Source organism: Stigmatopora argus, chromosome 15, assembly GCF_051989625.1.
Source record: "Stigmatopora argus isolate UIUO_Sarg chromosome 15, RoL_Sarg_1.0, whole genome shotgun sequence".
Classification (NCBI taxonomy): domain Eukaryota; kingdom Metazoa; phylum Chordata; class Actinopteri; order Syngnathiformes; family Syngnathidae; genus Stigmatopora; species Stigmatopora argus.
In genome coordinates, this window is record NC_135401.1 from 5691410 (window position 1) to 5705872 (window position 14463).

Sequence of the window (14463 nt, forward strand, 5' to 3'; positions counted from 1 at the left end):
AACAAAAACTATGTTCACAGGGATGTGGCTTTTTTTCGAGAATTTGACAGATGGGTTAGTTTCATGTTGTAAATGGAGAGAACATAATGTGACAGTAGCAGCTGCCATGATATGTTCCCTTGCCGCGGATCACAAATAGTAAACCATCTGGCTGGAGATCACAAGGACTTGTGTTTGGAAAGGAGACGTATCCAATGTATGCATATTGTGATCAAGTGGACAAACTACTGTGATCCAATATTTTAGGTGGCAAGTCCGTCAGTAGGAATTTTAATAAGTGTGTCACTCCGTCTGGGTTTCAGACACAGCGGTAACAGCATCTGACAGTAGCATTTCTAGCTGTCAGCATAAGTTTCTTCTGCTAGGACAGAGAAATTGGGCAATATCCGGTTCGAGATCACGGGACGTTTCAGTTTAAGGAAAACATGAGTGCAGAGCGTTTTTGCCGGAGGTTTTAGGCTCTTATCTTGAACAAGACATGACAGTGTATTCCCAGAATGCATGCCCCTGTTTGACTAGCAATTTAAGGGTGATGTCTGTTAATGGTTTCAGGGGATACAGGTAGTATATATTGAAAACTTAGCTGCAGACCTAAATGACTGTAGATACCATCCCAATGCCCCATTTTTTAAAAATATTTAATACACAGGTTGAGGATTTTTTTAAAACATTTTTTTCTAAGTTCAAAGCCCGTTATGTAAATCATGGCTGACAAATGCGGTAAGCAAGTTTTTGGTTCGTTTTCTTAGCTGAATCTCATTTGTTTTGTTTACTTTTCACGCACCAGTTCACCGTAATGATTCGAAAATGTAGGTCAGATCAGGCTAGTACTTAGATTTGACTAGTTTCCATGAACCAGAAGTCAAGTCTTATTCCATCGCGTTTTCTCATCACAATTTTAGCAAGCAAATTTGTATGCCAACCAACCACTGAAGAGATAGGGCATGGTTGTTAATAGCAAAACTTTACCAAGTAAATCTTTTCTTGCCATAATATGAATAAATACATTGCGTGACCAAAAGCTGCAACTGGCCACTAATATGGACTTAATGGTTGACGGATATAGGCAAATATCAATATTGTGAGTTAAAAATTTTGAATTATGAGCTTGTGCCTCTCTGTCAGGTTAAGCATTACCATATTGAGCATGTCTTCTTTGCCAGTAATGCATAGGGGATGACCTACCGCGCACTTAAGAGCTAAGAAACGTTGGGGTCCTCCTTTCCTGAGGTCTCTGCTATAGGTTTCCGTCATCCATTAATGATCTGCTTCTTGTTGCATTTTATTTGAGGCTCATGGGATTTGAGACTGTGGAAAACAGACTACACAGCAACCCTAAAGAGGATAAAGTTATGTTAGTTTATTGCGGTACTGTATATATTTAGTCACTGCATCCAGTAAGAAAAAAATGTAAACACTGTAGCAATTTAAATATTTAGATGCGCGCAACGTCGACTGGAATATCTTTGCGCACTTCATTTTATCCGGTGCACTTCCCCAATTTATGTAAACTGCTCGCTTCTGAGGACAATGAGTTCCTGAATAAAACATCGATATGAAGAATGTAGACAGAGATGAGAGCTTCCATTTGCTTTAGAAGAAATGTTGGAGAACGTTGGCATAACAGAGGCTCATTTTAAACGATAAAATAATCAGTATTCTGCTTGATCTCAGTTTGAATTTCTGTTATATTCTAAATAACCTTCTTCCCAGTCAACAAGATATTACAGTTCCACAAATACTCAATCAATATAAAGTTTTTGAAAAAGAACATACAAACCAGATAATCAGTTTTACAATTTTCTACCCATATGAAGATCAGTGGCTTGGAAGATGAATGAAAGGAATACTGAGAGTCAATTGAGCATCCTGAAAATAAGACTAGAAGCACTTGCCGGAATACCAGAAAGTGGATGGAAAATGCATTTTAATGGATGAGACGTACAGTACACACAGCGACTATACACAGAAAGGGGAGGGGGCTTCAGATTTGCTAGACTTCTGTACGCCTGTCTGCCTCCATTATGCTCACGTTAGACGCAGGCGCTCCACAGGATGTGTCATGTCATTATTCACCACCAGGAGCCAATGAAGGAAGCGGAGGGGAGAGCTTTCTAAACAGTGTTCCGCAGCCCCGTTTGCCAAGGAAAATGTGAAGCGTGTATGTATTTGTTTGTGTGTGTGTATGTGAGAGAGAGAGTTAGAGAGAACACAGAGAATGAAGGTGAGCAAATGAGGAAGCATTCATTACTTTGTAAGCGAGAGTGCAACATGCCTACAAGGTATTTTTATCATTGTTTTTCAGCACGGTGTTTTCCCTTTGAAGCCAACTACATTCATTCCATCTCCGAACTGATTATCCTGGTTGAGGGGTGCTGGATCCTATGCCAGCCAACTATGGGCACCAGGCGGAAGACACCCTGAATTGGTGGCCATCCAATGGCAGGGCACAAGGAGGCAGATAACCATTCACGCTCACACTCGTACCTAGGGGCAATTTAAAGTGTTCAACCAGCCAACCTTGCATAATTTTGGGATTTGGGAGGAAAATGGAGTACCTGGAGTAAACCCACGGAAGCCCAGGGAGAGCATGTACACTCCACATAGGTATGACCCACCAGGGATCAAACCCAAGACTTAGTCTGGAGCTTGTTTTTCTTAGATGTTTAAATACAGGTGTATATGTGTATTTTTGTGATTTAGTAAGGATTACTAAATCACAAACATAAAAGCATATACACTTCATCATATACACATAAAAGAAAAACAAGCTCAATCTGTTCTAATGAGCAACCATCATGAGGGTCAAATTGTATCTATGCATCATTTTTCATTTTCATGTGTGAAATGCCCATGTATAGGAAGGCCTTTAAAAAAAGACCATGTATAGTAAGGCTTTTTAAAAAAAAAAAGACCATGTATATATAGTAAGGCTTTTTTTTTTAAAAGACCATGAATGGTAAGGCTTTTTAAAATAAATAAAAAAGACCATGTATAGTAAGGCTTTAAAAAAAAAAAAAAAGACCATGTATAGTAAGGCTCTTTTTAAAAAAAAAAAGACCATGTATAGTGAGGCTTTTTTTTTTTTTAAAAAAGACCATGTATAGTAAGGCTTTAAAAAAAAGACCATGTATACCAGTGGCGGGCGGTGCATTTTCTGGTAGCGCCTTCAACGTATCAATCCAACCCTCAAAAACTATTTTATGGCTATAAAACCTCTACTGCAGCTACAGCTGTAACACATAAAAAATAATCAATAAATTAATGCACAAAAATTGGGTAAAATCCACTTCCTAGCAGCATTTCATGATTAAATACAAATACTGGAGCTTTTCAGACATTAAAACCAGGCCAGGGGGTGATTTTCCCGGGAAAAGACAGCGATGAACGTCAATGGCGTACGGGCAAACATTGCCCGAAAATGGGGTAAAATCCAGCCGAAAACAGCATTTATTGATTAAATACAAATACTGGAGCTTTTTAGACATCAGAACTGGGCCCGGAGTATCATTTCCCCGGTAAAAAGACAGCGATGAACGTCGATACGTCCATACGTGAAATGACTAAAGAGCCCGCAAGAACTGATTGTGCAGGGTTTGAGGCAGATCTGATCTGGCAACAAATAATGGCTGAAATGTGATTGGTTAAATGCTTCAATATGAAAACACTTCTGGTAGCAGTGCAACCAGGGGGGAAAGCAATGAAAGGAAGCTAACAGACCATTTGGAATAATAAGTACGTATTGATGGACAAAATATAATATGATTCAGATATTTCTTAGGCCAGCAGAGAAGGCCTTGAAGGCCCTGACGGCCCGCCACTGATGTATACTAAGGCTTTTTTTAAATCACCATATATAGTAAGGTTTTTTTTTTTTTTTAAATGGCCATGTTTAGTAAGGCTTTAAAAAAATGACCATGTATAGTAAGGCTTTTAAAAAAAAAGACCATGTTTAGTAAGGCTTTTTTTTTAAATGACCATGTATAGTAAGGCTTTTTGAAGAAAAAAAATACCATGTATAGTAAGGCTTTTTTTTAATTACCATGTATAGTAAGGCCTTTTTAAAAAAAGGGGGAATTATTTTTCCCTTAAATAGAAACAACCTTGTGTAGTCAAGACTTTCCAATAATGATAAAGTGAGGTGTGGCCACTTTATGGTGTAGAGGTTCGTTCACCTGACTGCCGTGTGGGCAGACAGGGTTTGGATCTCACTGTGGTCCAGTGGCAAAGACATTGGGGCAGAACTTAAGGTGGACACAAGTTCAAATCAGGAGTGAGTTCAATTCCACTCTTTGCAATTCTCAAATTGTTTATTGAGGTAATGAAGAGGATGAGTATGACTTCCAATCACATCATTTCAGAAGTCACTGTGGTCCAGTGGCAAAGACAATGGGTTGAAATTTAAGGTGGACACAAGTTCAAATCTGGAGTGAGTTCAAGTCAACTCTTTGCAATTCTCAAATTGTTTATTGAGGTAATGAAAAGGATAGATATAACTTCCAATCCTGAAGTCACTGTGGTCCAGTGGCAAAGACATTGGGGCAGAACTTAAGGTGGACACAAGTTCCAATCAGGAGTGAGTTCAATTCCACTCTTTGCAATTCTCAAATTGTTTATTGAGGTAATGAAAAGGATGAATATAACTTCCAATCACATCATTTCAGAAGTCACTGTGGTCCAGTGGCAAAGACAATGGGTCAAAATTTAAGCTGGACACAAGTTCCAATCAGGAGTGAGTTCAATTCCACTCTTTGCAATTCTCAAATTGTTTATTGAGGTAATGAAAAGGATGAATATAAGTTCCAATCACATCATTTCAGAAGCCACTGTGGTCCAGTGGCAAAGACAATGGGTCAAAATTTAAGCTGGACACAAGTTCCAATCAGGAGTGAGTTCAATTCCACTCTTTGCAATTCTCAAATTGTTTATTGAGGTAATGAAAAGGATGAATATAAGTTCCAATCACATCATTTCAGAAGTCACTGTGGTCCAGTGGCAAAGACAATGGGTCAAAATTTAAGGTGGACACAAGTTCAAATCAGGAGTGAGTTCAAGTCCACTCTTTGCAATTCTCAAATTGTTTATTTGGTAATGAAAATGATGAATATAACTTCCAATCATGTATAGGCGGGCCGCCTCGTGGTGCAGTGGGTAAGTCACCTGCCTGCGACGTGGGTGTCGAGGGTTCACGTCCCGGTGTCGACGACTGTATGGCGTCGGCAGTCGGCCGAAGGCCGACTGTCGAACGCCACCAGGAACCCCCCCCCCAACTGTCTTCCGGTCAGCCGAAGGCTGACCGGAACATAATTGTTTTGCTGAAAAAAATGACTAAGTCTTTATTTTAATGAAAAAAGGATTACCCATTTACTGAACTACTAGTGTAGTGATCAGTCAAACGAGAGCGGGATTCGAACCCCAGTCTCCCACATAACAGTCAAATCCACCAACTTGAGGTCTGTCTGACCATTGACTTTGCCACTGGACCACAGTGACTTCTGAAATGATATGAATGGAAGTTATATTTATCCTTTTCATTACCTCAATAAACAGTTTGAGAATTGCAAAGAGTGGAATTGAACTCACCTCAAGTTCTGACCCAATGTTTTTGCCACTGGACCACAGCAACAACTAGAAGGAGAAGAATCAGAAGTCAGATTTATTCTCCGACTCTCTTAGCCTTACTATATTATGTTGTTTTTTAAAGAAAAAAAGCCTTACTATACTATGTCGTTTTTTAAGAAAAAAGCCTTACTATACCATGTTGTTTTTTTAAGAAAAAAGCCTTACTATACTGTCGTTTTTAAGAAAAAAGCCTTACGATACTATGTCGTTTTTAAGAAAAAAAGCCTTACTATACTATGTCGTTTTTTCAAGAAAAAACCATGCTATACTATGTTGTTTTTTAGGAAAAAAAGCCATACTATGTTCTTGAAAAAAGAACATAGTATAGTGAGGCTTTTTTCTTGAAAAAACAACATAGTATAGTGGTGCTCTAATACTTGAGCTGTTTCACCCACCCACTTCCCATTTTGCCCAATTTACCCTCAACAGTGAGATGTTGGTTGCAGGACGCGATCCCACGACTCTTGAATGGTAAGCTGGCGCTGTGGCACTTGAGCTATGGAAGCCAAACACCTGATCAGCAACCTGTTCAGGTTTGTTGGTGGAGGGAGATAAGGAAAACAGACCGGATAACAGCTCTCGAGGACTGGAGTTGACCACCCTTGCATTTCTAAATCACAAACATAAAAGCATATACACCTCTATTTACACACCTAAGAAAACCAAGCTCCATTTAATCTAATTAGCAACCATCATGAAGCTCAAATTGTATCAATGCATCATTTTTCCTTTTCATGTGTGAAATATCAATTCCATGTTAATTAAGCACTGCTCCGCATTTGGCTGCTCAAAAGTGTGTGGTCGACTAGGGAAACATTTACCAGTGAAGTCATGTGTTGTATCACCGCACTTGTTGGACTGTTTTGTAGTAATAACTTTTGGTAAAGGCCAACGAATCAAATTCAAAAATCTCGTCCTGTTTTTTTGTGTTATCAGTGGTTTTATGGTTTCTTTTCCTTCTGCCAGATCCCAGTTATGACGGGAGCCTTCATGGACTCTTCGCCAAACGATGACTACAGCGGTGAGCACTCGCTCTTCAACTCATCCGCCAGCGTCCACGCGGCTGCATCGGCCGCCTCCGTGCACGGTCAGCCGGACGAGTCGCAGTCCATGTCCAGCGACGCTATCTGGCTTTGGATCGCAATTGTGGCCACGATCGGAAACATCGTAGTGGTAGGCATAGTGTACGCCTGCACCTTCTGAGAACGACGACACTCCCGCAAAGATGTTTTTTCCCCCCCATTCTTTCTAAATGTTGAATCTATCGGGTCTCCTGAGATTCCACAATGGACATAGTTTACGTCACGAGCGCAAAAGACTCCTCCCCTTTTTTCTACGATTTGAGGATAGTATGTCGTGGATAAAACAGGAAACCTGTCCTCTTTGCCACGTATCAGAGGAGTCTTGATACGGCCTAAGTTTCTTTCCATGTCTTCCCCGAAGAACACACTCACTTGCCGCATGGAGATGCAAACAGAGGTTAAATGGGGCTTGAGATCTGGGTTGATCCGGGGACGTCGCCAGCCTCCTTTGCCACAAAGCAATTTAGGAGAGCGCTCTTTAATTATGCCCTAGAACGCGGATGGCGAATGTTAAAACATTTAGAGGGCGCTGGGATTATTTTCGTCCGAGGCTCATTGCCATTAGGGCACATGTAAAGAGACTCTGCGGATCATACATGGCACGGACACTGTAATGACTTAGTCATCATTGAACTTCACTTATGCTCACTAAAATCTACATGAATCGGATCGTAAAGCCTTTTTTTTGACAAGGCGATAATTCAATTCGAATCCAAACCTTTGGCTTCAACACCTTCATCTTATCCCTGCTGCTTATCTTAGCAATTTATAATATCGGACAGTATACTGGATATTTGCTGACAATCTTCTTTTAGTCACCTTGAGGATCTAAAGGCAAGTATTTGCATTAAAAAGAGGTGAATAAATAGATGCTATGTGGAATATATAGTAGGCGGGTAAAAGTATAATTGGACAATTTAATGAGATCCAAATACAACATATTCATAAGTAAGGGGCAAAAAGATTAGAAAACAATGTGATGGGAAGCAGCACAACACTACGCAATTGTGAACTACAATAATGATGTAAAAAGTGTGCATTATTATCATTTGTGTTGGATCACGTTAGAATGTGGCCAGTGAAAATTCCAAATGGCTGTTAAACAAAGATTTCATCTCTAAATTAGCTCAGCCTAGCAGTTTGAACATTTTTGAATTTTTAAAAATAAAGATTCTGTGGTGTTTATTCTGTGAGGTCGTTAAAGACACCTTCTTTGAGGGTAGTATCAGAAGCAGGATGAAGCACACATGGTCAGGATATTTCACATTACCAGGAGAGGGATGTAAATTTTAATACCCACTTGTCTGATGTTGCTGCAGTTGGGTTCGCGTTGAAAGCAATGGACACACTGGAATGCCACTGCTGATGTCATCTGATTTTCCGATTGTAACAGGAAGCGTCGCCGTCTAAACATAACACTGCTGCAGTTTTGCTGCTCTTCTTTTACAGCTCCGATACAGCAATCGCCTGGGTGAAAAATAAAAATGGTTTTCATTGCCACTGACTCAAAGTAATCAAGTATTAATGGTATAGCCAAAGATGCCGTCCGTTTATTCTAAAATATACGTCATTATCACAAATATACAAGCTTCTTGCCTTTGTTTAAGTCCACTTAGTGAAGTACGTGCTTTTATGGGTTGTCATTTCTGCAATGTGAACTTGAAGTGACGATGTCTTTTGAGATACGTATGTAGGTAACCTATTTGGTTTTCCTCACCTCAAGATAGGATGATATGATTATACAATAGTTTACACTGTTACAATGGTGACTGAACCAGCAACCTAGTCACAAGTGTACTGGCTAAATACTCTACTACTTTACTTTTCAGCCAAATGGTTATGTATAGTATTATTTAAATTGTGTTGTAAACCACTGGCACGATACTTCGTTTGTAAAAACATGTGCATTCCGAATCAATGCAGTATTACTTTTTTCTCCATCAACACAAACATACCATCTATAACCAAAAAGGATATAATTTTTTAGAAGACCCACTGTAAAACTTGGATGGCAGACATTTTGACACGGGTTGTTTGGACCTCCTGCACCCCATAAAATCTGTAGTACTATTTTTATGTTGGTTTTTTTAGAATGGAAGAGTTACAGAATATTTTCAACAGTTAGCAATGTAACATTATCTTGTGTACTATTAAAAAAAGTAAGTGATTTCTCAGCTGTGTGACTCGCTTTTTTATTTTTTATACATGACCACAGAGGTTCCTTGTTGCTGGTTTTAAATGGAAAGTTGCTAGTTGCTCCGTTTTTCTTTCTAAAACAAGGTTATCTGTAAAACCTTGTTCCCGAAGAAACAATCCGGGCAGAGATAACTGTTCGTTACACACCGACTGCACCCGGCGTTGTTAAATTCTCACCACAAAGACAATGAGTCACCCACTGAAATCCCGAATCCCTGTTCCCCCTTGAGGAAGAGGAACAAAGTCTCAAAGATTTACAGATCGCATTTGTAAACGCACTTGTCCACAGACGTGCCGCCTTGCAGACTGAATGAGCCTTGTTTGCTATACTTCCCTTTTACTAACCTGCCCCCCACACTAGTACGTCGGTTCTATTCGATCAGCACCCCCCTCACTATCGCCACAGGGCCTTTCCTTTCCCCTCTCGATGGAAGCGATGAAGGTTGTTTACTGCTGGAAAAGATGCGAGTTCTGGAGGCACAGCTAGATTAAACGGATAATCGCAGGGTCTCTCTCGTGAGTGTTAATATATGCTAATGCATGACAGGTTATTAGAGTCTCAGGTGGCAAATCCATAGCGGGTAACAAGACTAAGACCACTCAACGCAACGGTGATAAATCCAAAGTTGTCTGGCTTTTGCTGCAAGGATATGATAAGCCGCTTGAAGCGAAAGAAGAAAAATTGTGAGAAATTGTAACTGTAACCACACCAGTGCTTTCCGAAGAAAATTCGGAAATTTTCACTATTCCATTAAATAACTTAATTTTAAACATCATTATAATAGTTAAAAGTTTAGAGTTTTGCCTGTTAATTTATCATTTTAATAAAATAATTTTTTTATCCGAGTTTTATTTATTTATTTGAAATATTGCCTAAAAGTGTCACTTTTTTATTTATTTAAATATGTTGTAATATTCAATATTATTTTAAAATTAAAAACATAAAGTATTTTTTTCTCCTGCCTATTTGTACCAGAAATGAAATGAACCAAATTACCATTTTAGTGTACAGTTACACACCTACTGGAATTTAGTTACTATTTTTGATTTGATTTTTTTTATTAAAGTTATTTGGTATTTTATTTTTATACACATTTGAATCTAAGGCAGTGCTTCTCATTTATTTCCGTTGCAAAAGGGAAAAATTAAACATTTCGCGCCCCTCCGACTTTCTGCCGCCTCTGGTAATAATATAATTTTTGTTTAAAATTCCAAGTATACTTCTGCATAAGATCGTATCCTTGTTAAAATTAACAACACTGACAGTGAGCACACCACTGCCATCCATTGAGTGAATGTACAATTACACTTTATTCTACTTTTAAAAAAGTATTGCTTGGCACCCCCTGTCACATACATAATACACCCTATGTTTTAAAGATATTTCTGCATGAAAAATTAAGCGGTTTGTATCTCGATCTGGTAAAACATGACAGGCTGGGTTCGGGGTTTGTTGCTCTGCTAATGTCTGCCAAGCTGCTTAGATTCACGGCCTGTCAAACTGTCAATTTGAAGACAACTGGAACATCCTATTTTAATCGCTTTCTCTCCTTTTTGTGCATGTACAAAAAGAAAGCAGTAAAAGACATTTCTTCCAAGGGAGACCATGTTATCAGGAATGATGTTTTAAATACATTGGCTTGTTTGTATGTGCGCTTACCTAAGCTCCGGACAGTCAAGGAAACATCGGAACTTGTTCTGCGGCCCAATTTCCACCTTCTTGGCCTCTCTAATGATGTGGTCTCTGATCCATTTCACCATCGAAAGAACACATCTGCTTCAAAGAACAGAACAGGAAATTCAGTCAGTCCCTCAATGATTCTGTTAATTATGTCCAAATGTCCACCACTTACATTTTTTAATTGACATATCCATTAAATTTTGAAATACAGCCCCTTTTCCGTCTCCCCTGGAAACCATTTACCTCATCTAAACCTTTTTCCAAATGGCACTTTCCACACTCCAACTACAACAGGCAAGAAGAAGGCTAAAGCCATCTTCAGATGTCACGGTGAAAAGGTCTACAACGCTTAAGTCTATTTTTTTTTTTTCTTGGCGTCAGATTGGTGACAGTGCCACAGTGCCCCCAAAGGGATGCCGGTTCAATAACCTCATCTTGTATTGATTAAACGTTTTTTTTACTATTGAGGAAAAAGATCTCACGTACGAGCGCTCGTATATCCGGCTACCATTTAACAACGTGAGCTCCCCAAAGGAGCGCCGCGTCATTTTACATCGTAATTACAGGCAGCTCCTTGATGGCCGGGACCACTGGGGCACACAAACATGGCAGTGCTGTAAACTGATGTAATCATTGAACCAATGGCAAGCTCCCCTCGCCTCAAATGGAACAGTGGGATTTGTTTTTGATAACATTTGTGGGAAGAAGAGCCTGGCGAGAAAAGGATTTGAGGTCATCTGCTACCATGGCAACAGCCACGGGAATGGATTTGGGTAGCTTGTTCTTGGCTCATGGCTGACATTTGGGTAATTCATTTGTGTTTGTTTCGGCTTTTTTGTTTGGACACGCAAACAGTGCTTCGCTCTTATGGAGGCTTATTACCGATCCATTTCAATACAGCTAATTATCTTCTGAGGGGGGAAGGGGCACCAACCTATTTTAGATTGATTAGAGCAAGAGGGAGTTTGATGGAAGATTAGACATGAAAACATGGGTGTATAGTTGTTTTTTTGTAAACAAGTACTGTATAGTTAAAAAAAAACATACTAAAAATCCTATCTAACCATTTAAAACTACATTTCCAAGGCTGTCAAAGCAATATAGATGACACCTTCAACCCAAATTCACTGATTAAACACTAACACAATCAGTTCATTATGTGAAAAGTTTCCATTTCAAAGAATTTTTGAAGTGTGGTAAAAATGTAAAAACTGACCTTAAATAGAATATTCATGTCGACATTCCTGACCTTTTACTGCTTTTGCATAAAGCCGCCTACAGACATAAAAAAATGGTAATGAAATCTAACTATGACTCTTCTGGCACACGTACATATGTGAAAAGTTTTGAACTCAAATTATCTCCAAGATTGCGCCATCAAATGTAGTAAAAAAAAAAGACTACATCAGAAATGAACTGCAAACGCATCTGCTCTTGTGTCATTACGACGAGGTCATTCATCTCCAAAACCAGGAACCACGCCATGCAGCAGCAATGTGTGCAACCCAGTTAATGGTGATGACTCTGAGCTCAATAAGACGTAATGAGGTATCATTCAGCATGCGCAACATGTAGCCTGTCACCACCGAGACTGACTGGAGTCACTCATCAGTCGCTGGCAGACGTGAGCCAAACCTCACACAAGAAACAAAATGAAAAGGCGCTCAAGAAGGTCAAAGGAAGCAAAAAGAAAATATACAACAGAATGAAGGAAAAACCTTCCTTTTGGAGGTCAGTTGATGATAACCATAGAATAGGGGTGTCAGACTCGGGTTGGTTCACGGACCGCGTTAACGTCAACTCGATTTCACATGGGCTGGACCATTTTAGATATATTATTTAGATTTTTTTTTATATAAATGGATTAAAAGAATTGGATTAAAAGTCTTGAATATTCAGTTTTTTATAGATCTAAAACAATGTTTATTTTAGCTTTTTTATATATTTTTAGATTTTACAACATTATTTTTGAACTAAAAACACAGAAAAAAAGGATTAAAAAATTACAATTATTGATTTAAAAGGGGGAAAATCAGGAAATTTAATATACATCTATACTCTACATTTTAATTTGATCCTAAAACAGAAAGTTGGCACTCATGATTTACTTTCCCGGACCACACAAAATGATGCGGTGGGCCAGATTTGGCCCCCGGGTCGGCACTTTGACACATGCCATAGAACTAGAAATAGAATTTACTGCTACATAGGAAAAGGTTAAGCTCCTCATTGAAGACGAGCAATCAGATTCAATTTAACAATCAATACGTATCACAATGACTGAATTTTTTTTTTTTAAAGATGAAAATCATGTCTTCACACCTTTAAAAAAATACAACACAACACCATTTTTAAAGGTTTTGAATTGCCCTGTATCATACACAACGACTTAACTTCCAGGAGCAGTAAAATGTCACTGCATCCAGTATTTTTTTTTCAGTGCACTTGTCTTTATGAATCAAAGGGATGCTCCAATGACCACAGTGACGGCAGCGGGGAGTCCCATCAAGAGATACTCAGTGGCGCGCTCACTGCAAGTACGGCCATGTTGTCAAAAGTCATCCAATCAGTCGGTGGGCAGTCAGACGTCTGACACGGACGATGTCGGCTGTCACTCCGCATTACCCACAACAGGACAAAAGACGTAGAAAACTGATGTTTAAATCTCTTTCTGCGGTTTGACCGGGGCATGCACAACCAGCTACATAGGCACACTACCTCTTGAAAAAAGGACTATTTACTAAAACTCCCTTATTGGAAGAGTGTGTGCATGAATGGTTGTTTGTCTCATTGTGCCCTGCAATTGGCAAAGAAACTAATTCAGTGTACCCTGCCTACTGCCTGTGGTTATCTAGGATAGGCTCCAGCACCCCCGCTACCCTCGTGAGGATCATTGGCATGGAAAATGAATGAATGGAAATGAATATTTTTCTGTGATTGGCTGGCAATGTATTCATGGCGGTCCCTGTCTACTACCCTTTGTTGGCTGGGATAATTCCAGTACCCCCCGCGATCCTTGTGAAGATAAGCGGCTCCGATAATGATTGAAGGATATCACATTTTATCATATTCCAGAAAAAAACTAATTGCCTGCCAATGACAATGATGTCCAATCACTTTAACATGAATGCTGATCTTTCAAAGACAGCCAAAGATGTAATGACATATGGAAAGATTTATTAAAAGATGAACACAGATTGAAAAGTAATGAGAAGCAGTCCTTTTATCCCACACTGCTCCCTACTGGATATGAGTGGACACAAATACCATGAAATCTGATTTCATTAGAATTTGTATTTGCAGAGTTTAAGCAAAATGAAACTGAGAGCACACTTAACAATCGACCCGGGAAACCACGACTATTTTTTTAATAAACAAAAATTAGCCTTACTATAATGATCTTTTTTCCCAAAAAATAAACCTTACAATACGTGGTCATTGTTAAAAGATCCTTACTATCATTCATGTTTTTTAAAAAAGAAAAATAGCCTTACTTACTACACATGGTCTTTTTTTTCAGAAATTAAAGCCTTCCTATTCATGTTTTTTTAAGAAAAATAGTCTTCCCATACATAGACTTTATCTCAAACAAATAAAACCCTTACTAAACGGTCTTTTATTTTTCAAACAAATAAAACCCTTATTATACATGGTCTCATTTTTTTAACGCCCTGCTACACATTGTCATTTTCTGAACAAATACAAGTCTGACTGAACATGGCCTATTTTTTAAATGAAAAATAGCCTTAATATACATAGTCTTTTTTATTATTATTACTAGAAAAATACTTACGATATGGTCTCTTTCTTTTTGAAGAAAAAGGCTTTATTATACATGGTCTTTTTTAAAAAGAAAAAACCCTTAATATATATGGTCTTTTC

At 38.8% G+C, this 14463-nt stretch overlaps 1 protein-coding gene and 1 long non-coding RNA gene across 5 annotated transcripts in view; one reads left to right on the plus strand and one right to left on the minus strand.

The window, feature by feature from the left end:
• LOC144090365 (uncharacterized protein C14orf132) overlaps positions 1-8869 on the plus strand; it is a 60749-nt gene extending 51880 nt beyond the window's left edge. For all 4 annotated transcript variants that reach the window (XM_077621826.1, XM_077621827.1, XM_077621828.1 and 1 more), the window contains one exon: positions 6589-8869. In XM_077621826.1, the coding sequence (XP_077477952.1) occupies positions 6589-6825 (237 nt within the window). In that variant the 3' untranslated portion in view covers positions 6826-8869. The remainder of the gene's footprint in view (positions 1-6588) is intronic.
• On the minus strand, positions 1013-10674 carry LOC144090366 (uncharacterized). The gene is made up of 5 exons (XR_013305349.1): positions 10561-10674; positions 8005-8171; positions 6189-6232; positions 6043-6118; positions 1013-1335 (listed from the first exon to the last, which is right to left on the minus strand). It is a non-coding gene; the product is annotated as an uncharacterized LOC144090366 (long non-coding RNA).
• Positions 10675-14463: the final 3789 nt, after the last annotated feature.